Source organism: Furipterus horrens, unplaced genomic scaffold, assembly GCF_987537825.1.
Source record: "Furipterus horrens unplaced genomic scaffold, mFurHor1.1.pri manual_scaffold_6, whole genome shotgun sequence".
Taxonomy (NCBI): domain Eukaryota; kingdom Metazoa; phylum Chordata; class Mammalia; order Chiroptera; family Furipteridae; genus Furipterus; species Furipterus horrens.
The window spans coordinates 108873296-108898504 of record NW_028327176.1 but is presented as its reverse complement, the minus strand read 5'-3'; the positions used below and the strand labels follow the sequence as shown (position 1 = coordinate 108898504).

Below are 25209 nucleotides of genomic sequence, written 5' to 3'. Positions count from 1 at the left end.
TCATGATTTGAGAAGGGTCACTTTGTGCTTGCCTGGGACTAAGCCACACTGGGTTATCTGGCCAACTCTTAAGAGCCAGGAAGCCAAGTCTTATGCAATTGAAACTCTACTGAGGTGGTCCCTCCAGCAAAGATGAGGAGACTTGGGACTAACATGTTCCATGCTGTGTCTATGGTCAGTCATTTATCAAGGTTGCAGCTTTGTAAATGTGGCCATTTTTATATTGTATATGGTTTCTATGATTTCTTTTCCCCCTGGATTTTAGTAAATTTCTTTTTGTTAAGTCCCTCTCCCCTCAAAAAGAAATATGAAAAACTACATGCTAGTGTTGGCTCTCTGAGAGTTACTAATTGTATGACCTCGTAAGTTCACTTTACCACTTTAGGCTTTAAGTTTCATTACCCCTAAAATAAGGAAGACATTTTAGACTAGGATTTTTCAACCTTGGCACAGTTGGTATTCTGGGCTGGGTAAATTCTTCGCTGTCTCTGTACACTGCAGGATGTTTAGAAGCATCCCTGGCTTTTGTCCACTAGATGTCAATAGTATCCCCTAGTTGTAACAACCAAAAATAACTCCAGACATCTTCAAATATCCCCTAGTTGAGAGGCAGGGGACAAATGCCCTCCTATCCCGTTTCAATGCTGCTGTATTACATCATCTTTATTTTATAATATATGTATATGTAATATTATGATAGAGATTATATTGAGGCAATGTGGAAAATTTCTGGAGAAGGCTGTTTGACCTCTTAGTGGGATGTTATAAAGGTGGTATTCTAATATTTTTATTCTTATAAATGCAATTTTCTTCAGCTCCTGTAAGAGAAGCAAAAAAATGGAGAAAGACCAGAAAGACTGGCAACATGAAGCTCTTGGCAAAGTGTGAGCTGCAGGCAATGTCGAGGGCATTGAAAAAACATAAATTGAGTCTCTTTACAATGGAGCTGGAGCTGCCATCCCAGAACTGCATTTACAGGTCTTATTTCTCAAACCCTCAGAATGTTAAAACTGGGCAAAATAACCTTTTGACTGGGCCTAAAGCAGCAGTGTCCCAAACAACTGTTTGCAAAGATAATAAGAAAGCAGTTATAATGACTACCAGACTAAAAATTAAAAACATTCTTTAGGATTAGCATCCCCATGTTAGCTTCTCTGCACAATAGAAATTCCTTACTTCTATTCATGTAATTGTTCTGTTCCCTTTCTCATAAATAATCCTTGCCTTCACCTTCTAATCGGAACACTATTCGGGTTTCTGCCTGAATCAGTACTTTCCTAATAGCTATTCTTTTGGATTTCAGATAAATGCTTGCTGCCTCTCACTCTGGCCTAACAGCAGTCAGAGGAGTGAGAGAGAATAGATGCAAAAGGGAGAAGGATGGAATTTAGCACTAATCCTCAAAGAAATGAGTCTTAGCTGGGAAATGGTTGTCTTTTCAAATCTAAGTGACCAGGGGCAACTTTGAGCTCAGCACTGGGTGGAGGGCACAGTCAGCCACTGAGCACGTCAGCGGGGGCTGCGAGGCTTTTTGAATGAATATGAAGTATGTATGGTTTTGCAACATATCAACTGCTAATAGTAATGTAAGGGAAAAAAAATTTTTTTTTTCCAAATAATACTCTGGGGGGACAGGGGCTGAGCAGGCGGCATGGTTTTCTTAAAAACGTGTAGTCAATTACCACTAGGTGGTGCTATATCTGACTACTACATAAAGCATGGCTAGATAAGCCGTTCTTCCCTGCATATTTTCTCAGTCTTTTTGAAGTAATTTTGATTTAGATATACTTCAAATGAAAGATGCCTGTCCGTTAAAAAACATTTTTTTCCATTGAGAACATATGTACTTCCAACATCTTGTTAATTTCTAATTCTGACTTAAAACACATCCATTTCTATTCCAAGCAACTTGGCAACAAAGCAAGGGTCAGGCTCAGAAGGCACTAGTACACATTGTATTCATAGCAAAAGATTTGTTCTTTTAAAAAAAATTTAAATAAGGCCATGTCCAGGTGATTTACTAACTCTACTACTGGCAAGTACAAGCAAAACTGGTATAAAAACCTTTTAACTTTAATTTCTTCAACTCTCTGCTGACTGACCTTGTCAGAGATGAGTTTTGTGTTTACTTCTGGCAGTCTCAGATATTGAAAAGGCAGAAGTTAGAATATTGATATGCTTTGAAAGTCTCTGAAATACAATAATGTGCTACAAAAGATAGCTCTGTGACTTGTATGTCTGGTTGCATGGCAGTTAGAGAGGGAACTTGGTCATTATACACCAAGGTAACAGGGTAACCCCGTTTCAAAATGATATGTCCTAAGGGCTCATTTAAGCAATTATCTACTAACTGAGAAGTTGTGAAATTCACAATCTACTGAAATTTTTAATCACTTGGTGATTAGATGTCACTATCTTTTATAAATCTTCAAGTCAGTCAACGAATCCCTGAAGTTGTGATAAGTAGTTTCGTTTGTTTGTTTTTAAGGAAAAAAGACTACTGTTGCCCCTTATCAGTAGCCTTACTTGTAGAACAACACAGTAAGGGATCCTCAAGGCTGACGAGGTGGTAGTCGGCAAAGGGTGCAGGGTAGGTTAATTAAATTACTGCCATCCCTGCAGTTCCACATTCCACTTGAAACATGATCAGAAGAAAAATAGAAACAGACTTATAGATAGAAAGCAGGCTGACAGCTCTGGGTTAGGGGAGGGTTGGGGAGTGGAGGGGTTGAGCAAAAAAGAAAAAAAGAGAATTCATGGACACGGGCAAAGAAAACAAATAAAATAGTCTCAGAGTGGCTAGAGTTAAGTGGAGAAAAGGCAAAGTAGAAGTTAAATGAACAAAAATCTGCCCTCATGTGTTTACTATATACCTCTTTTTAAAATTAAAATATTAATAAACAATAATACATATTTTTCACATATTTTCCATCAAAGTAATGGAAAGAAAGGATGAGCACAAGTGAAACAGCCAGGACTCTGGGTTGCTAAAGCAAACACAGAATTTCATTTTGCACTTTTATCTAGAGCAGGGCCTGAGTCTAATGTGTTATCTCCCTCAAAACTCACTAAAAAGAAATTATTCTTTTTCTTAGCATAATAAAAACATTGTGGTAAAACTCCTTATTGAACAAACAAACAAACTATAACAACTGATTTAAAGACCTAAAGACAAGGAGCAGAATGGGAGATGGCAGAGGAAACTCCTCAATACTTCCAGCCAGGGGTTTGTACACAAGTCAAATCACTGTTCTCAGGGCTGTAATTCAGTCCCATTGATGCACGACAGATTTTCTCCAAGGGTACCTATTGCCTCTGTTCTAGGGAAGCACTTCCTAATTGTCCTGTGTTTCTCCTCTGGCTCCTTTCTACTCCTACCCACAACTGACCACATATTCTGTGAAGAAAAGAAAGAAGTTCCTCAGTAAAACACATTTGGAAAATACTACATACTATATAGCCTCTTCTTAGAGTTTTTTGGTGCACTTGGGCATATTAAAGGGTATCAGAATATCTCAGAGGTTCTACGAAAAAAAAAAATCTGTGTAACAGAACTCATCATTTCCCAGAACTAAACTCCCTTTTCTGTCCCCACCCTCACCCCCAGGAATACCAGCATTTCACAGACCACTAGTACTCTGTAGTAGAGGGTTTGCAAAATGCTTCTCCAAGGATAAAAGTATTACATCTTCATGCTGCGTTAAAAGGATTGTGAAGATTTAAAATACTTACCAAAAGGATCTACTTAATATCCTGAGAGTTCATATTTCTGCTTAAATTTGGCTTCTTGGTGCAGTTGTTCAGCTTTTGCCCTATCATTCTTCTGATTGAGACATCATCAGTGTTGGGAAATAACTGTTTTGTGACTCCTGTATAAAACAACATTAACACAAACACTTTATGAGGCCTTTGCATCTTAAGGTATGAATTGAGATAAGGCATGAAGCAATCCACATTATAATTTTGTTTTCATTTTGTAAAAGCAGCCCAAATACCCACAAGACATTTAAATAGATGAATATATAGGCAGGTTTTACAAAGCAAAGCAAGAGATAACAGAGGTCTATATTATAAGCATAGAACATATGTATTTGTCTTCCTATGGTACTGTTCAATTTTAACTTTGCTACTTGCTCTGAACTCTGTCTCCTTGCTCCAAAATGTTAGGAATTTCATTTTATTCATCCCAACATCAATTGAGACAAGTAGAGTCTGACTGACCTTTTTCCAAGTAAGAAATTACATCCTGTCAAAATGTAGAGAGCTGGGTGGGATTCAGTGATTCTGTAAATTTGTTGAATATTTGCAAAAGAATTATATGAAAATCTAAATTATATTTAATGAAATGTATTAACTTAAAAACCATAAAGTAGTCAAATTAACATCCATATTTCTAGAATAAAAAAAAAAAAAAGGAATAGAACCAAGATAAAAAAGAGGAAATAACATATAAACTGTTACTGAACTTTTGGTTGAAAGGAATTTAAAAATTAAATTTACTTTTCTAAAGCTATAAATTTTATGAAGCCAAACATTTCAATGATATAAAATATAATTTTAGTTTAATATCTACTTTTAATGTAAAAATTTTCTACAAAATTTCTCATATTTAATAGGGTTTAGACTATCCAGAGGTTCTTCTTTCATAGAAAAATAAATCTGAAGGAAAAGATCACAAAAGAAAAGGTTAACGTTGAAGGGTAAAATAATTTCAAAATCATGTGACAATGTAATACAATTATATTATCACCTATAATTTCTTGAACTTCATTCTGATTCATAGCTGGCTTTACAGCTTTCTCCCTTGAAGTAGAGGATTTTGCACCCGTCAGGCTGTGTGTGGCCATGTATTCATTTGTGTATAGTACTTGCATTAAATCATTAATAAACTTCTGAGGCTTGCTCTTGTTACAACGGGCAACCTGCCATTTTTCAATCTTGAACTAAAAAATAAAAAATAATAAATGAAATTGGAAAAAGAAATCTCTGAGAAATATATTACTAATCAAGGCATGCCATAAGACAAAAATCAAGGTTCTTTTAAGTGATGTATTATACTTTTAGCATATACTTTATATTTCAAGGGTTAGCATTAAATATTGTCTTTGATATAATTCCCAATATTTATGAGGTATTTGTTCCAGAGTATATACAAATTCTTGTTAGGCAATCCAGATTTGGTGCTTCAACTAAATGTAGTGGGCAGAATACTGGCCCACTGAAGATATCTACACTCTGCTCCCTGGAACCTGTGAATATGCTACCTTATACGGGAAAAACAACTTTGTAGGTATGATTAAAGTTAAGTATCTTGAGATTGGAAGATTACCCTGGATTATCCATGTGGTCCCATCTCATTATAGGAGCCCTTACAAGCATGCAGAAGAGGAAGGTGGAAGAATGGGTCAGAAGAGAAGACACAAAGGAGGAGAGATTCAGAGTGAGAGGGACTTTGCTTGCCATGGCTGGCTCTGAGGGTGGTGGAAGTGGGCCTCAAACCAAGGGATGTGGTTGCTTCTAGAAGCAGGCATGGCCTTCAGTTTCCAGTCAGCAAGACAACTTGGACTCAGTTCTACAACCACAGAAGCTGAATTCTGCAACAACCCAAAAGACCAGGAAAGAGATTGTTCCATAGAGCCTCCAGCAAGGAGTGCACCTACCAACAGCTTGATGTTGCCACACTTCTGACCTACAGAACTCTGAGACAATAAATTTGTATTATTATAAATTACAAGTTTTGTGGTGATCTGTTATACAGAAATATGAAACGAATGTACTAAGATTAAAATATTCTGAATGTTAGATTTTTAGTATTTAATTAATGTTCTTGAAGTCATATTTTCCAATGATGATACCTAATTCTAACAAAACTCTTGTCTTTTTAGCTTTTTTCTTGATTAAAAGAAACCAAGAAAGTAGAAAAAGAATTTTTGTCCAGACAGCATACAGAGGATGAAATTTACCCTCTCTCAATGATATAATTTCAAATGCATAGCTATCCTTCTGTCAGTGGGTTAAGAATTTTCTCGTTTAAAAACTTTATCACTGTCCACAATTTGACTTTAGTTTTCTAAACTAGGTATTTGTTTCACAAATATTAGATTCATTGTAAAAAATTGTTTTATGCAATTGGGATGTTATGGTTATGACCTAAAGGTATCTGATAAAACAATGGTCATCTTGTGTTCTTATTTTAATTTTTTATATTTAACTACCTCCTAGAAAAAGATAGGGCAGGTATTCCAACTGACCTGTTTCTCATCAGTATGATGCTCTTCTTCAGCTCTCAAGGAAATTGGTGAACTGGAATTAGAATTAGAATTAGAATTACTGCACATTGAGGCAAATGAATCTGGTGAGGAGTTGTTTGTTGCTCTCCAGAGGGTGGACGCAGACGTGACCATGGTTCCTCTACCCTTAAGCACAGCCTCCGCCATACCAACCAATTCTTCAAACTGGGCAACTGCTTGTGGTAACACTAAAATGGCAAGAAAAAGTAACACTTTACAAATATTTTCAATAACAGGGGAATATATACATTTTCTATCATGTATATATGCATATAAATATGTGGAACAAATTGTTAACATTTGCTACCTTTGGAAAATAAACATGGGAAGAGGAGTGGTTGGGATATATTTACTTTTTATTATTAAATAATGTAATAATTGCTTAGTAACAAAAAGTCAATTTCAGAACTTTTGGTGATTGTATTTAAATGTTTATGCATTACATCGTAACTAAAATGAATGTTTTAACTAGTTGATTTTTTTTCCTAATTGCTAATAGTATTATTTAAAAGTGTTTAATCTTTTGTTTGGAGACATTATTGATTCTATTATCAAACACCTTCCAGATACTCACATTAAGCCAGCTTAAGTGACAAGATAAAATAAGCTATTTCTCACAGATTAAAATAAATTTTACATGACCTCTGTTTGGGGTTTACCAGGGAGTCAAATTCCATCAAACTAATAAAAATTCATTGCGCTAACCAAATCTTTTTTTTTTTTTTTTTTCCACATATCAAAGACGAATTCTGGTAATTAATTGAAGTTTCTCTTTGTTCTTTTTTTTTCAATGGAAACTTACACATTCAAAGATTTCATGTCTCCATGTAAAATGATCTTCTCTGTTGTTTTATTTAGTTTGTTTCCTAAGGACAAATAACATTTTGTTGGAGTTGGAAGTCACCTTGAGCCCTATCTAATTCACTCTTCATTTTATGGTTGAGGGACAAAATGACAGAAATGTTTTTTGTACTTGTCTTAGGCATATTATTGCGCTATAATCTTTAGAATAATATAAGATTTGACAGCTGAAAATCAGGCATATTGATACATCTGGTATTATATTAAAAGAAAAGTAGGAAAATCTACTAAAAAAATATCTTATTTTATATTCTTTCAATTAATAGTTACTAAGCACTTCTCCTTTGCCAGACACTTATTCAATCAGAAATTACTTATTGAGCATTTAATGATATTAAACATTGATCTAGTTTTTACTTTATACCAGGCATTATTTTGGGAACTTAACTCGTGTTTATTCATTTAATCCTCATTGTAGCTCTCTGAGATAGGTATTATCATTATCTCCAATTTATAGATGAGGACAGTTAGGCAGTGAGAAGTAAATAACACATCCAGGGTCAACCCAATTAGTTAAAAGAAGAACTAAGATTCAAATTCAGACTGCCAATTTCATGTTATAAACTATAGTGGATTCTAAAGCAACATGAGTTTGAACTACATAGGTCCATTTACATGCAGATGTTTTCCATAAATAATACAGAAAATTTGTTTGGAGATTTGCGACAATTTGAAAAAACTCACAAACTGCATAACATTGAAAAATTGAGAAAAACTTGGGTATGTCATGCATGCATATAATATAATACATATACAAAAAATGTGTAATCGATTGTTCATGTTATTGGTAAGGCTTGTATTCAACAGAAGACTACTAGAAGTTAAGTTTTTGGAGAGTCAAAGTTATACATGGATTTTCAACTGTATAGTCAGCACTCCTGACCCTACATTGTTCAAGGGTACTCTACTACATTATGCAGATTCTCAACATTTTCTAGACACTATGTTAGGTGCTAGGGATGAAACTGAAAGCAAAACCATATGTGATTGCAGCTTTGTGGAACTGAAAGAGGGGTGGGGGATTTTATTTACATAACCATTCTGTGAAATAAGAATTTGGCCTGCTCAAAGAGAGGTCTACCCTTCAGGCTGTTAGAAACAAGGTCATAGTGACTCCCAAACCAGTAGCAAAGTCATTGGTAACAAAAGGCAAATGTAATTGAAGGGTCTTAAGGGCAAATGTAATTAAAGGATCTCTGAGAAGGGAGTGGATAACATTAGCATATTCACAAATCACAATAGGGGCATTTAGATGAACGGGTTAGATTGTACCTCCTGAGTATCCAGTCATGGAGAAACGGGGAAGGAGGAGAGGGGAGGGGAAACTAGTTGCGTTAGGGTGGGGAAGCTAAGACTATAAAACCAGGTTCCTTTGTCTACTTGGCGCGCACATTCTCCTGGCTGTGAGGGTGCGCCCGGCTCTGCAGACTCGTGAATAAAGGCCTCGTTTTACTGCTCAAGTCCTGTGTCCCAGTTTTTATTGTGAGCGTTTCTCACAATTTGGGGGCTCGTCCGGGATCCTCCGCCTGTGTGCGGGAAGGGCTCTGAGCCAAGGCGGGGAGACGCGTCCTACCCGCTTTTGGGTGGCCCGCTTGACCCAGGGCCCACCCGCCTCAGTGTCCGGAAACGACCCGAGACTTCTTGTTGGGACAGCAGTGGATCGACGCAGGGGGAAACAAAAGCAAACACCGCGGCAACCAGGCAACCTCGTGCACGGGCCAAGGTAGGAAAATTGGACTTAAGTACTGCCTTGGTGGTTGGGCATCCTCGGGAAGCTGATTGTGCGTGTGGCTGGTATGAGTTGTGTGTGTGGCTGGTACGAGTGTGGAGTGCATCTCCGCTGGGTCCGCTGTCCCGTGAGGGAGACGGCCGGAGTGCACCTCCGCTGGGTCCGTTGTCCCATGAGGGAAACGGCCGGAGTGCACCTCCGCTGGGTCCGTTCTCCCGTTAGGGAACGGCCGGAATGCACCTCCGCTGGGTCCGTTCTCCTGTGAGGGAACGGCCGGAGTGCACCTCCGCTGGGTCCATTGTCCTGTGAGGAAATGGCCGGAGTGCACCTCCGCTGGGTCCGTTCTCCCGTGAGGGAACGGCCGGAGTGCACCTCCGCTGGGTCCATTGTCCTGTGAGGGAAGCGGCCGGAGATGAACGAAGCATCTCGGTCTGTGTGCAAGTAAGCGAGTGTGGAGTGCCCCTCTGCTGGGTCCGTTAGGTTGAGAACACAGCCGGATTCAGCCACGGGAATCAGCTGAGGATGGGAAATGGAAATTTTAGGCCTAGGGGTGGGGACCAAAAGTAAGGAAGAACAGACAATGGTAAATTATTGTTGTTTCCTTTGGCCAAAGGAACCCATTTAGGGGAAATCTGTCTCCTAGCCCCGATTTGGGTCTGATGAATGTTGGGTTTGTCAAGCCCTGGTCTTATATGTGTGTTCAGCTTTTTTGGATTGTTTGTTTGTTTGTTTGTTTGTTTGTTTGTTTTTGGAGAAGGAAGAGAGGGGCATCGCTGTGTGGTTGCCTCTCGCTCGTGCCCCCAGTTGGGGACCTGGCGTGTGGCCTGGTCGTGTGCCCTGACTGGGAGTTGAACCGGCGACACTTGGTTCGCGGGCTGGTGCTTGGTCCACTGGGTCACAACAGCCAGGGCCAGGCATCAGCCTTTAAGGAAGAGAGGGAATATGCTCTCTGCTGATCACCACCTACCAGCAGATCCGCAGGTCTCTTCCCTGTAAAAAAGAAAAAGATAAGGCCTGGGACCCTCTGTCCTGTCTCCCATTGCCTTATAGCCCTGGCCAGCCAGCAGCCAACTGGGCAGAGGCACCGTGGACGGACAGTACAGACGGAAGAGGCCAGGAACACCTAGCAGATACCCCACCAGTATCCGCCCCCATGACACCTACGGCGCTGGTGGCAACTTATCTAAATTAAGAAAGGAATTGAAACAATGTAATCAAGACCTAAAGAACTTCCCCGTTCCCTCAGAGCAGCCGGTTTCCCCTTAGGGAGGTCTCCATGGGTCCAGGACATATTAGATATGTCAAATGCTCCTTCAACAAGCACTGAAGTTAGAAACTTCAAGCGCAATATGAAGCGCTTGGTAAAGGACCCCCTTGGACTGGCAGAATTAGATCAGTTCCCCGGACCCAGCATATACATGTGGACAGAATTAATGTCTATACTAGACATCTTCAGTGGGGAAGAGAAGGGAGTGATCAGACGGGCTGCTATGAGGATATGGGAAAGGGAACATCCCCCCGGTCAGGAAATTGTCCCAGCCTAACAGAAGTTTCCCAGTATAGACCCTGATTGGGATAACAGGCCGGAGGCTAGGGCTCAAATGAAAGACCTTAGGAGCTTCGTCATCAGGGAAATCAAGGAGTCCGTTCCCCATGCACAAAATGTCTCCAAGGCATTCGAATACAGCTCCATCAGATCCCTGCAGAAGCTCAGGGACAAAATGAGGAAGTATTCTGGTCTAAATCCAGAGAATGCTGTGGGACAGGGACTCTTAAAAGTCACCATTGTAACAGAAACTGGCCAAATATTTGTAAGAAATTGCAAAAAGTAAGTGAATGGGCCAATTAAAGCAACTGAAAAACTCTTCAGGGAAGTTCAGAAAGTGTATGTTAGGAGAGGAGGAGAATGAGGAAGTAGCCCTCTTTAACTCTCTAAATCCGGGAGACAAAGGAACTGTTTTGGCGCCAAACTGCGCCCAGGTAAAGGCGCCTCCCATGGCACCACCCCTTCCGCAGGTAGGGGCCGCTCCCGCGGCACAGCCCTCTCCCCAGGTGGGGTTCCCGCGGCAGCATCGGAGGCTCCTGGGGCGCAGCCCCCTCTGCAGGTGAGCGTGGCTTCTGCAGTGCCCACCCGTCTGCAGATTCAAGGGACTTCCCTCTCAGCACGCCTTTTGGTTATGGCCTCTGAAGTGACTGCAAAGCCAATGACTCCACCTCTCCAGGAGGAGAAATGGGTCTCTCCCTCCAGAGCCTGCATGAAGGTTGTGATTTGGACACTAAGCCTCATAGGTATACTGCCATTTAGGGTAAGCCACGTGAGTGCTCCACCATGGTGGATAAGTCACGTGGGTTTGCCACCATCTTGTGGGTGGTACTTATGGGTGCCACCATCTTCAAAGATGCTGCATGTAATGCTGCCGCCATCTTTGAAGTGGGCAAAATGGTGGGTTAGATATGCTCTTAAGGTGATGTGCTTTGTTTGCAAAATGGTATATGTCTAAACATTCAAGTCATTGCTGCATGACAGGTGTTTGCAAGGTCTAAGCTTCAGAAAACTGCAGAATATCTACAAATCTAGGAACTTTTAGCTGCCAGATACTGAGTTTGAGTACTGTCCTTCACCGTGTGGAAAAGAACAAGGATTGGAAGCATGTTATGGTTAAATCTAAAGCAGTAAAGGGTATTTAGAAAGTTTGTGAATGTTGCAGAAGGTCTGAGGAAAGTTGTAATTATAAAAAAAAAAAATTTAAAAAAAGAGTTATGGAAGCTTTAAACCTGGGAAAAGAAAACCTCAGCTGCTTGTGTTCTGTTTATGCTCTGAAAGGAAGAATTGAGGTTTCCCAGGGAAATTTTAAAACTTCACATGAAAGAAGGGGAACCAGGAAAGGTGTAAGGCATGTAAATAAAAAGGTTGGTTAGAAATTTATAAAGGTTTTGAGAAGAAATTGTATGGTTTTAGTAATAGAAGGTATAATGCATGGAAATCAGTTTTGAAGGACAAGGATTTTCCTTCACGCCTTTATATTTTTCTCCCTACGGGAACCCTCCAGTATTTGGCATTGTAAAGAAGTAAGAAGTGACATAAGGTTCCTTTGCATAAAACTAATAAGACCAGTTGCTAATGGTGGTAATGTCAGCCGAGGCTTTGACTGGAATGTCATGCCTGAAGAAGGCATGCCTAGGCTAATGCAAGCCCATGAGGGAAAGGCCTAACACCTTGGGTGGTTGTGCGGTTCATGGCAATCTTTCTAGGGAAGAAACAAAGGTTGCGTCCCTGATAAATGGCTAGGAGGAAACTTTAGGCACAATGGAAAGCTTGAAGAACTTGTAAAAAGCATGGGTTTTATAGGCAAGCCCAGATGGCAGGTGTGTGGCTCAGTTTCTGTGCCCTGATGGGCAGACTAAAAGTCAACATGAAGGTTCCTTGTATAAGTTCCAGCAAAGCAGACTTAAAAAATTTTATGTGGTCAATCACTGCTCTTGTTGTGTTTATGCAAATGAACAGGCTAAATTAAAACTGGACTTAATGCAGTCCCTTTAATAACAAGGAGGGTAATCTTAAGGAGAAAAATCGTGATTTGAGGAAAATCACAATGATCAGTGGTAGACTATAAACTAGTGCAGCTGTGTCTATAAAGTTTATTTTAATTAAAAGTTTGTTTTCATTCAAAAGTTAAACCAGGTATGTGACATTATCAATAATGCTTAATTTACAGGCAAGAAGAATGTCAAATGCCTTGCAACTGGATGTCTTCCCAATAAGACAGTCTTGCAAATTTAGAAATTGGTTTGTGAATTGTGTTGTGTGAATAAACATGTGTGTGTTCTTTCTGTTTTCATAGGATATAAGCCTATAATCTCATTACCTGAGTGATTGTCTGTACATAGAAGCCTCACTTAAGAAGCCCATCTGCATTGCTGCCTCCTGAGACTCAACAGTTTGGCTGAACTAAGTGGTTGGGTTGGCGAAGTATGGGTTGGTCAGTGGGCTTCACTTTAAACTGGTCTCTCTTTTGCTTAAAATAACTTTCACCAAGGAGCTCCTTCCCGAAACTGCCAGCCTCTCCAGTGCAACCCTCTTCTTCTGACACTGAACCAGCCACAGACCTTAAGTCAGGAACCCCATGTGGCTGCCAGAGTTTATGGCCTAAAAGCTAATGTATCTGACATAAATCCAGTAGGGTGGCTAGGTCTTCACTTAGTGACAACTACTCCTTCCCTAGAAAATCTAACTTCTCTCAGCTACACCTCAGAAAAGACTCCAGAATAATCCAGCCAAGGTAAAAGTTTTTAAGGTATTAGATCTCAGACAAACCTTAGAGATAGAGACTGGGTACGGAGACGCAAATGCTTGGGTAGAATGGGTCAAATTTGCTGTTAATTCCCTGAATAAAAGCAACTGTTATGCTTGTACCACAGGGAGACCCCAGGCACAGGTCGTACCATTTCCACTAGGCTGGGACTCTGACCCCTCGGGAATCGCCTGTATGCTCGCTCTCTACCAGGATGAGAATGCATGGGGAAATGGGACTTGCAGAAGCTTGTCTCTCCTCTTCCCTCTATAAGGAGTAATGGGACTCAATCCCTCCCTTCATACTCAGTGGGGCCCATGAATTACTCTTCTTGCCTCTCTAGGTGGGAAGCGAATTCGGGTACCCCTGCAGAAGAACTCCGAACATGCACTCATACCAGAAATGCGAGCCACCTTCACAGTGGGGCCGGCGACTATATTCCCCTCCAAGTCCCCAGAGCAGATGTCTGGTGGTATTGTGGGCAAAGGAGTCTCCGGAAAATCCTACCTGACAGGTGGAGTGGAACCTGTGCCCTGGTTCAATTGGCTATCCCACTTACCCTAGCATTTCCAAAACCGGTCCAGACTGCCCCTGTTAGGGAAAAGAGGTCAGTGGTGCCTGGTGGATCCTTTGATCCTCATATCTATATTGACGCAATTGGGGTCCCCAGAGGAGTTCCAAATGAGTTTAAAGCTAGAAATCAAATAGCAGCAGGGTTTGAGTCAGTGCTCTTCTGTTGATTTATTTATTAAATGCCACCAGTTGAGTGGCTTGGGAGAACAGGATGGCACTGGATATGATATTGGCAGAAAAGGGAGGTGTATGTGTAATGCTCAGGGGGCAGTGGTGCACCTTTATCCCTAATAATACAGCCCCTGATGAATCTATCACTAAGGCTCTGCAGGGACTAACTACCTTAGCAAATAAGCTAGCAGAAAACTCAGGTATTGACAATCCCATAACAGAATGGTTAGAAAATTGGTTTGGCAACTGGAAAGGAATAATCTCATCAGCTCTGGTATCCCTCATAGTGGTAACAGGCGTCCTCACAGCTTTAGGCTGCTGTATTCCATGCATCAGAGGTTTAGTTCAAAGACTAATTGAGACTGCACTAACTAAACAGATGCCAGCAACTTTTCATAATCTCCTCCTCCGAGAGACCAAAGGGAATCCTAACCATGAGGAAGAAAGTCAAGAAATCCTCCTTAAATTTGGAGGAATAAATAGAATGGTTTCAGTAGTCAATTTTCCAAAAGAGACAGGGGGAAATTGTTAGAAACAAGGTCATAGTGACTCCCAAACCAGTAGCAAAGTCATTGGTAACAAAAGGCAAATGTAATTGAAGGGTCTTAAGGGCAAATGTAATTAAAGGATCTCTGAGAAGGGAGTGGATAACATTAGCATATTCACAAATCACAATAGGGGCATTTAGATGAACGGGTTAGATTGTACCTCCTGAGTATCCAGTCATGGAGAAACGGGGAAGGAGGAGAGGGGAGGGGAAACTAGTTGCGTTAGGGTGGGGAAGCTAAGACTATAAAACCAGGTTCCTTTGTCTACTTGGCGCGCACATTCTCCTGGCTGTGAGGGTGCGCCCGGCTCTGCAGACTCGTGAATAAAGGCCTCGTTTTACTGCTCAAGTCCTGTGTCCCAGTTTTTATTGTGAGCGTTTCTCACAAGGCCCCTCACCCCCTACCTACAATTCCCTATCAGTTTCTGGGAGGTAATCTCTAAATCCTTGGAAATTCCTAAATAGAGTGCCTTTGTTATTCATGGTGAGCCCCTCAGACCACTGAGTTCAACTATGTAGGCAATCAATCAGTCATACCTATGTAATAAGCCCTCTATAAAAACTTCGGACTCCTAAGCTCAGTTGAGCTTCCTGGATACACAATACCTCATGCATATTGTAACACATAAATGCTAGTGTAGTAGGCAGTTAGACAGTCATGAGTAGAGTAGTAATGATAGGCCAGGTACTAAAGATCACCTGGGTGGGAAGTCCTGGGTACCTAGCAATGGGCAAAATTGGGGTGGGATCTCCTCTCCCAGCCCATGGGGTGAACTTTCTTCCTACCATATCACTGGTCATATGGTTTAGGACCCCTGGCATTTCATACAGAATGATCATGTGGTTTGGACCCTCCCCTGACCTTTCCTCCCCAGGCATGTCTTTAGTAATGTGGTAGATCAGCTTAGAGGAGGAACAAGGGGGCCAGAGAATAGCCTGATATGAATCCCGTACAAATCCTTACACGACCACTTTCTTAAGCATTAAGCCCTCAGGTCAATGAGGCTGTCATCCATATTAAATAATCTTAAGAACAAAGCCTCAGGTCTGTTGACCACAGAGAAAGGGTTTTGATCAAACTAGAGATAACATCGAGGCCTCAGTTCTGTTTCAGCTCCAGGCCCAGAAAAGCAGCAAGGCCAGGCAGGGCGAAGCCATGGCTAACATCAGGACCAGCTTTGATGACTAATGATCCCCTGTCCTCATACTAATCAATCAGTGGAGACCAGAATGGTGACACACCTGGAAAGCTGATGAATATTCTATTGAGATTCTTCCCTGAGACCTTTAGATAAAAGCCCTCAAGACAACGGACTCAGCACATTCTTTCTCTCCCCCCTTCCCTGCCCCTCTGCCTACCCCCTTCTCTCATGACCCTCACCTAACCCACCCTCTTCTTGCTTGAGCGGTGCTCTTCTCTCTAGAGCACACCTGCACCTTTTCTCCCCCTTTCTTCCCTCAAGACTCATACCTTTGCTCTCTCTCCTAAACTCCAAGGCCTCTTTTTTTGTCTCTGTAACTTCTTCCGTCCTAAATAAACTTTCTAAATAAACATTTGCTTGTATTTGAATTTATTGGCTCTGAATTCTTTGCTTAGCTGAACTCAAGGACCAAGGACTAACATTTGGCGCCATCTCTGCTAACACAGGAGGGTAATGCACCTAAGGACAATATTTGGAAGCTTCACATTTGGGAACTGCCCAGACTCTGCTTTATGTCTTTTCCAACTTTGGCTGATTCTAATTTGTATTCTTTCACTATCATAAATGAAACCATGAATATAATAAGTTTCAGTTGAGTTGTGAGTTTCTCTAGCAAATTATTGAAACTGAGGATGTTTTTGAATAAAAAACAAACACTGAATTTGCAGTTGGTATAAGAAGTCTTACACAGACTTGGCAGTTTAGATGACAGTGCCCTTAAACTTGCAGTGTGGCTAACTCAAGGTACACACAAAGAAATGAAAAATTACAATTGTTAAGTGCGTAAAAAAGAATATAAATGAAGCCACTTTAAAATGGAGTCAGAGCCACCATCCCAGAGGATTTGCTTTTGCACATCTTACTCCTCAAACCTCTGGAATATTAAAACTTGGCTGAAATAGCCTTTGGACTGGACCCAAAGCAGCACTGTATCCCAAACGACTGTTTGAAAAGGTAAGAAAGCAGATACTATGACTGCCAGATTGAAAATGAAAAACATTCTTTAGAATTAGCATCACAATGTTAGTTTATCTGTATCTATAGAAATTCCTTCCTTCTACTGATGTAATTATTCCCCTTCCCTTTCTCATAAATACCCCTTGCCTTAATCTCCTAATCCAAACACTATCTGGGGTTCTGCCTGAATTAATGTTTCGCCAATAGCTGTCCTTTTGATCTCAACTAAATGCTATTGCTTCTCATTTTGACCTTTTATTTTTAGGTTTTAAGTGCCATGAAGGAGAAGCATAAAATGCACTTGGCCCAGCCTGGGAAGGACGGGGGCAGGGAAAGCTTCCAGGAGGAGGTCAAGATTGACCTGAGAGTTGTAGGCTGAGTAGGAATTGAATCATTAGAGAGAATGAGAAGGTCATCAGAGGCACAGGAAATGCAAGTTTTGTATTTGAGGAACTGCAGGAAAGCCAAAGCTAGAATGTAAACAGAAAAGGGAATTTGGTATAAAGTGAGGCTTCAAGACTATTTTCTAATAATGAAATTTGTACCTATTCATTGGAATATATCTTTGTCATCTCTGTTTCTCTCTATATATATATTCATGTATTTTCTTTTATACAATTAGGACCATACTTTCTATGCAGATTTGTATCATTGTTCTGTTTTCTGATTAAGCCTGTAAATTGAATATTTCCCTATTTTATTAAATCTTCTTGGAAAATATAAATTTTGAAGTCTGACTTACATTGAATCAAAGGCAAGATCTTACATAAAGTCTGAGCAGACATTAAGTAGATAAAGGGAGATGAGTTTGACAAAAGGACACACCTGGTTAATGCACACCCACCACAATACAGAGCATCTCCATCTTATCCCAAAGTTGCTTTATGACTCTTCTAAGTCAGTCCCTGGACTTGCCTTAGAGGCCAACACTCATTTGACATCTTCAGTCATAAATAGTTTTACCTGTTCTATAATTTTATATAAATGAATGCAAACATTCTAGTCTCCTCTTTCTGTCTGACTTAGTTTTTTCTCTGTATAATGTTTTGGGATTCATTCACATTGTTCAGTTATTCACTGTTTTTGTTGTTACTGACTAATATTCAATTACATGGATACTCCACAATTAATGTATCCACTTACCTGCTGATGGCTTATTTTCCATTTGAAAATACAACTTTAATGATTCCCTAAGATTCCAAGGTATTGATGTTCTATTACTTATTTAAATGTTCCTTTTTTTCCTTGTGGAATTTAGCAATTAGGTTGCTTCTAATTTTTCTTCATTAAAAACAAAACTCTGACAAACCACTTAGCACATACATACATCTTCATAGGCATCTATAATCATGCCAATGCTATAAATTATTGAAAGCATAATAATAAGGGTCAAAGGTATAAGTGGTATTAAGACTTAATTAATATTGCTGAATTGCTCACTAGAAAGATTCTTCCAACTTAAGCTCTACTAGTCATGTAAGAAGGTGGCCATTTCACTGCACCATCAATCACAAGCATCAATCACTAAAAATAGTCTTTACTGTTTTGATAGGCTAAAATATTAGTACTATTTAAATTGAAGTTATATGATTATTGTAAAGTTAACTATATATTTGTTTAGGATTATTTGAATTTCTATAAATTATCTATTAGGCAATGGAATATTAGTACTTTTTCTACTTTATAAGAACATAAATGGTTTTTATAAAGTATTTAGAAGAGTGGTCAGTACATTATAGGCACATGTTAGCTATTGTTATTAACTCCCTTATATATTGAGCATTATAATATTTTATTTCTCATAAGTTGTAGTTTTCTTAGAGTGTTTATCTTTTAATTTTAAGATTTTTTAAAGCACATTCACACATTTTTAGTTTTTATTTAGTTTAAAGTAGCAGACTTTTAGTATGTTATTTATTTTATGCTTTAAAAGTCTAATTATTCGGATCAGTTAAATATTCCCCCATATAGTTTGTAGAATTTATTATTATATTTTTTAAACTTAAATTTCTATTTTTTTTTCAACCTGACATTTTTTTAAAAATATTTATTTGTTTGCTTATTTATTTTTAGAGAGAGGGGAAAGGAGAAAGAGAGGGAGAGAAACATCACTGTGTGGTTGCCTCTCACTCGCACCCCCAACTGGGGAGCTGACGTGCAATCTAGTCATGTGCCCTGACTGGGAATCAAACCAGCGACACTTGGCTCGCAGGCCGACGCTCAATCCACTGAGCCACAGCAGCCAGGGCTTAGTTTGTAGAATTTAAACATCTTTTTACAAGTAAGCTCCCTTACAAATATGTTTTTCAGACTTTTAATTGAAAAATTTAAACACAAAAATAGTAAACACCCATATACTCATCTTCCTATTGTAACTCACAGCAATCTTTATTCATCAATATGCCCATCAACTTCCTCTCCACCCTCAAAATTACATGAAGCAAATCACAGGTATTACCTCATAGTATCTGTAAATATTTCCATATGTAACTATAAAAGGTAAGAAATTTAAAATATATAACACCATTGTCACAGCCAGAAATACTTAACAATAACTCTTTAATGTCATTTTTTAAAAAAGCGAGTAAATGTTCAAATTTCTATGATTGTCTTATTCTTTTAAAAGTTTCGTTGGACCAAGAATCAAATAAGTTCCATACATTACAAGTGGTTGTTGTCTCTTTCATCTAAACTATAAGTTACCTCTCCCTAATTTTCCATGCAGTTTATCAGTTGAAGAAACTGGGTCATTTGTCCAGCAAAGTTTCCCACAGTCTTGGATTATAACCTCAAAATGATGTTTAACATATTCTTGTGTTCCTTGTACTAATTATAAACTGGTAATTATGTCTAAAGTATTGATTAAAGTAGTGTTTTACTTCCATCAGGTGGCGTTTAATTCATGGTTAGATTTTTTTTTTTATATTTGTAGTCACTGATGATCACTGGTTAGATTCACTATGTTATAGGAGTTGAAAAATGTCAATATTCTAAGTTTTTCTTCTTTGTTTATTAGCTGGAATTCTACAAAGGGAAATTTCCTCTTTTCAACTGTTCATTTATGTGAAGGTTTATTTCATATAGTAATGGTAGAATAAATGTTTGATTTTTTTTTTTTTTTTTGGTCTATATTTGCTAGGTTTCAAAATAATGCTAGCAATGGTTCTTTTAGATGACCATTAAGTTTTTCCTTCTATGCATACCATTATGAATCATGCATTTAAACACATGTGATATGTTTCTGTCTATTGTGGTTATCATTGGAACTGGTGTTCAAATTGTTCCACTTTGGGCCAGTGGGAACCTCTTCTAGTTGACATGTCTACATAGCCTTTGCTAATTTCCTTGCTTTTAGGTATGAAAAGATGTTCATGTATAGTATTTCCTGTTCAAGCCTTCTGACAAGGTTCACCTTGTACAGCTGCTGTGCAAGACCTAGAATTAGCTATTTTTACAAAGAACCCTAACTCTTTTCAGTGGAAAAGGGTATTAGAAGACCATACCCATGAGTTAGGAGTGCTTTTTGCTATTGGACTCTTGCTTGTAAGCCTATTTACTGAACAATACTAGAACATAATTATTATTAATTTTTAAAGATAAAATTCATCATGTGTTTAAATTTAAATTTAAATTTAAATTTAAATTCAGATCATGGAGATTTCATTTAAACTGTAGTTATGTGTTTAGTATGCCACGTGGTGTTAAATGGAACCCAACTCGAACCTGTCCCTTCCCCTACACACTGGGGCTTATTTGTTGAATAATTCATCCTTTCCCTAATTGACTTGCAGGATTTGCTACATAAATTACCAGGCCCAGTGCAAAATGAAAATGCAGGACTCCTTGTTGAAAACTTCTTAAGAATTTTCATAGGGTAACACCAGACCCTTTAACCGCTATGTGGGGTCTTTATAAGAGCAGGGTCCTGTGTAACTGCATAGGTGACACACCCACACAGCTAGTTGCCCTGGTGACTTGTGACAGTGAACCCCACAATAGCAAATACTTACACAGCATCTGCTGCTGCCAGGTGCTGTTCTGAGTACTTTACATATCACCCAGTTAATTTCTTTTATTATTTATATTTTTGAGAGGAAGAAACTGAGGCACAGAGTGTCTCAACAACTCACAGAAGGTTACATAGCTAGGAAGTGGCAGAGCCAGGGTTTGTATTCAGGTGTTTTGGACCCTCTAAATCCATACTCTTTACCTCTATGCTATAGTACCTCTAGATAGTTTCTTTATCATATATATGAGATTCTGTTTGGAAGATATGCATTCTGTTCATTAATCTGCTGACTCCTGAACTGGAAAGTTGCTTTTAATTATTGGAACTTTATATTGTTTAATCTTGACAAGTTATGTCTTCATATTTTTTTTCAGGATGTTCTTAATTGATTTTGCCTATTATTTTTTCAGGTTAAGTTTAGAATAATTATTGTCAATTTCCAAAAACAAACCAAAAAATTATTGGTATTTTGATTGGGATTCCATTCAATCTATTAGTTATTTTGAGATGAACTGGCATCTTTGCTTCTCATCTTGGAATGGGACATATCTCCATTTATTTGGGTTCATATTATTTCTCCATTGAGTTTTTAATTTTTCTTCATAGATCCCACACATTTCTTGTTAAAATAATCAGTAGATATTGTATAATTGTTTGCAATTAATATGAGAGTTTTCTTTCTTGAAGGAAAATAACTGACCATTTTTGATCTACATAGAAGCAAATTACTGATTGCTGATTTTTAAAAAATTGGAGCTACTAGATTTTGGTCACCTATTATGTACTAGATATTTATCATTTTTTAAATATAATAAGGCTTATAATGAAAAACAGTAGTCCTCTGCCCTATCACTAACACCCTGATTACCACTCCTAGAAGCCACGACTTCCAATCCATTTAACTGTTTCTTTTAGTAGTTACTTTCATTGTCTTAAATAATGATATCCACATACCACTATTTATAGATTTTTTTCACTCATATACTTATTTATTGACTTGCAGCTCTGTAATCTAACAATGTAACTTCTTTCGACTCCTCCCCCAGCCACACAGCAACACATACACACATACTGCTCACTTGAAAATAAGCGCAATTTTCACCTTTTCTATCATACCAGTATAGTTGTTACACAATTGTTTAATAATATTGTGTTTACATTATTTTAGTGATATAAATATTATTTATAATTCCTTTCCTTTAAAACAAGATTCCCCCCCTAGAATTAATAACAATCTCATTTTTTAAGTTTGCTTTAAAAAAAACTGTTTCTCTTACTCACATATCTCTTAACCTGCTACCAAAGGTGTAAAATTCTTTTCAGTATGTTTTCATACATTATGTCATTTATCAATTTTATATTTTTCTTGAAGATACCTCTCAAGGGGTCTTCCATACCTCTCCACAATATGGGCTAGCTCCTTCTAGGCCACCTGTCATCCTGGAGCTTCCCTTCACTATCATTCTGTGGCTCCTTGTCATTCTCCTGAATTGAACCACTTGTTTTATGGATACTGTACTATGTCTTTCTCTATTCTCTCTCTCATTTTGGAGGAGCACATCCTCATTAGCTTTCGAAAAAGAAAGCATGGGAAGTACATATTGAGATGTTGTAAGTGTGAGAATATTGTTTTACCCTCATATTTTGTTGATAATGCCACTGGGTATAGAAGTCTAGGTTTAACTCATTTCCCTTCAGAATTTTGAAGGCATTGCTTAATTATCTCAGAGCTTCCAGTGTTGCTGGTTAAGAGTCCAATGCCATTCTAATTCCAAATTCTTAGCATATGACATGCTTGTTCTTCCTGAAAGTTTTTCAATCTTCCCTTTATTTCTGGTGTTCTGACATTTCACAATGTTATACTTTGCACAAGCCTTTTTGCTTTTTTGTGGTATCTTTTAATTTAGAAATTTGTGTTCTTTAGTTCCAGAAATTTATTGTTCAATTTTAAAAATAACTTCTCCCTCTTCTCTTTTTTAGGACCTCTTATCTTTGGAGATTCTACCACCTGGACTAATACTCTATTTTTCCAAATCTTTTCTATTTTACTTTTATTTGTCTTCTTGCTTCAATACCTACAATATTTTTTTAACTTTAACTTCCAGACATTTTATTGGATTTCTAGGTTTCCTCTATCACCTTGTTCTTTAAAATTTCCTTCTTAAACTACCCTGTTCTTGTTTCATGGAACTTCCTTCTACTTCCTGTATTTTCTGTTTCTTTTGACTTTATTTTTCTCTTTGTTTGTTCTTATCTTTGTGTTCCATGCTAGCGCATTTCAACACATAATCACGCCCCTTCCCTCTGCTGTGCCCGGTTTCCCTGAATTCATAGCTCTGGTTCAACCTCTCCTGACAAAAAAAGTCTCTGTCTTCTGCTGTGGTGAAGAGGGAGAGTTGCAGGTTCCATGGGAAGAATATGTAACTTGAGGTCCAAAAGTGTCTTCATGTAGGTTTTTCAATGGCTCCTTCAGTTTTCACGCTTTCATTACCACCATAACCCATCTCCCAGGCACACTTCCTAAGCCTTCCATGGCTGTGCTGAGTGATTTCACTTATTTCTTTTAATTTCTTGACCTCTATCTTCTCCTCACCCCCATCATCAGTCACTAATCATTCATCTGCTTTTCAGCTTCTAAAATTTCATTGGCATCTTTTATCTGCTGTGGTCCTTTCTTGAGCTGTCTCGTATTTTAAGTTTATTTTTGGTGGGGATTCAAGAAAGAAGGGAGATCCACACATATTTAACCTAAGTTTTCTGTTATATTTAAATGACCTGGTAAAAATGTATTTGATTTTTGATTTTTTTAAAAAAGTTTTTCTTTATTTATTTTTAAAGCGGGGGGAAGAGAGGAAGAAGGGGAGAGAAACATCGAGCTGTTGTCTCTCACAGGCCACCAAACTGGGGACCTGACTTGGTTTTGGTTTGCGTGGCGACACCCAACCCACTGAGCCACACCAGTCAGGCCAGATTTTTGATTCTTTACTGAAATCTCATTAATTACAAAAGTTTAGTTTTTGGTTGGTGATTTGTTATTTCTAGGTATACATTCATTCTCTATAAATAATGACAATTTAGAACCCTTCTATACAACAGGTATGTAACTATTTTCCTCTTATATCTTATTTTGCTGATCAGTTGTGGCCCACAAGATATGTTTCAAATGCTTAACACACACACACACACACACACACACACACACACACACACACACACACATCTGCCATTCTGAATCTCTAGAATGACATATATATTCTGCTACATTTTTAGTTATTAGGCTTGGAAAAACAGAAAGACAGCCCTGACTCTTAGTTTAATGAATTATTAGGAATATTACCAAGTAAGAGATAAATAACCACTCTCTGCACTCTTCTCTCAGACCCCTTTCTTATTTGGATTATCTATGATTTTCAACTTTCTGGTATCTTCCTAGTTTTCAATAGTAGCTTCACAAAGCAGCCTACTATGGCCATGTTATTTAAAATTGTAAAATAACCCCCTCCCTCAAATCCCAACTCTTCTTTCCTTCCTTAAATTTTTTTTTACAGCACTTATCACTAGCTAACACTTTTATATAATTTACTTATTTTTTTCCTCAGATTTTTGCCTGTACTACCTTACTAGAATGTAAGCTCAGTGAGAACAGGAATCTTGGTTTTGTTCACTGGATTCTTCCAGGTACTTAGAACACTGCCTGACATATAGTAGGGCTTCATAAATATGTATAGAATAAATGAATGCATGCATGAATACTGCAGTGGTTGTTGACAGTTCCCGACTTCCTGTTGTCTGAACTCTAGCCATTAGAAAATTTTACTACTTAGTTTCTAGGGGTACATTCTACTCTGTGTATACAAAGGGGGCAGACAATATTAAATATGTAATAGATTATATAGAGTTGTAAGTGGAAGAGAGGAAACAAAGCAGGGGAAGTAGCTACAAAACAGTGAGGAGAGAGGAGTTGAAATTTTAGATGGAGGGAGGAGGTCAGGAAAAAGATGAATTTAGAGTGAAGATCTGAACTAAATGAGACTATAAACCACATGGATATCTGGGGGAACAACATTCCAGGCCGGGGGAATGGCCATTACAAAGACACTGAGGTAAGATCATGTCTGATGTCTTTAAGGAAAAGCAAGTGTGACTGGATTACAGAGAAAAGGGGAGAGAGTGGTAGAAGATAAGGCCAAAGAGTTAAGTGGAAAGGAGGTATCCGGATCATTCAAGGATTCAAAGGTCTTAAAAATAACTTCCAACTTCCGGCCAAGATGTAGGCCTACACTGACATGCTCCGTCTCCCTCCACAACTAAGAAGAAATGCAACTACCGCAAAACCAGAAATAACCAGAAGTTCCAGAAAATAAGGCTACATGGAAGTCTAACACATGAAGTTATAAACAAGTGGTGCTTGTCTAGTTGGGTAGGAGAGGCGAATCTGGGGCAGAGAGGTCAAGCTTTGCCGGCTGCAGCAGCTGCAGCGACGAGCAGTGGGACAAGTAAGCGCAGACACCCATATTTAAGGGGAGGCAAGAAGCGTCTGGGAGCACCTCTAGCTGCAGACCAAACCTATTAGCTCAC

General features: G+C 38.7%; 1 protein-coding gene across 2 annotated transcripts in view; it reads right to left on the bottom strand.

Annotated features, from left to right (window-relative positions):
* Nucleotides 1-25209, bottom strand: part of BEND6 (BEN domain containing 6) — a 78907-nt gene that overhangs the window by 7637 nt on the left and 46061 nt on the right. For both annotated transcript variants that reach the window (XM_090280491.1, XM_090280490.1), the window contains exons 4-6: nucleotides 6252-6478; nucleotides 4751-4943; nucleotides 3733-3869 (exon numbers count right to left, since the gene is read on the bottom strand). In XM_090280491.1, coding sequence (XP_090136617.1) covers nucleotides 3742-3869; nucleotides 4751-4943; nucleotides 6252-6478 — 548 coding nt within the window. In that variant the 3' untranslated portion in view covers nucleotides 3733-3741. The remainder of the gene's footprint in view (nucleotides 1-3732; nucleotides 3870-4750; nucleotides 4944-6251; nucleotides 6479-25209) is intronic.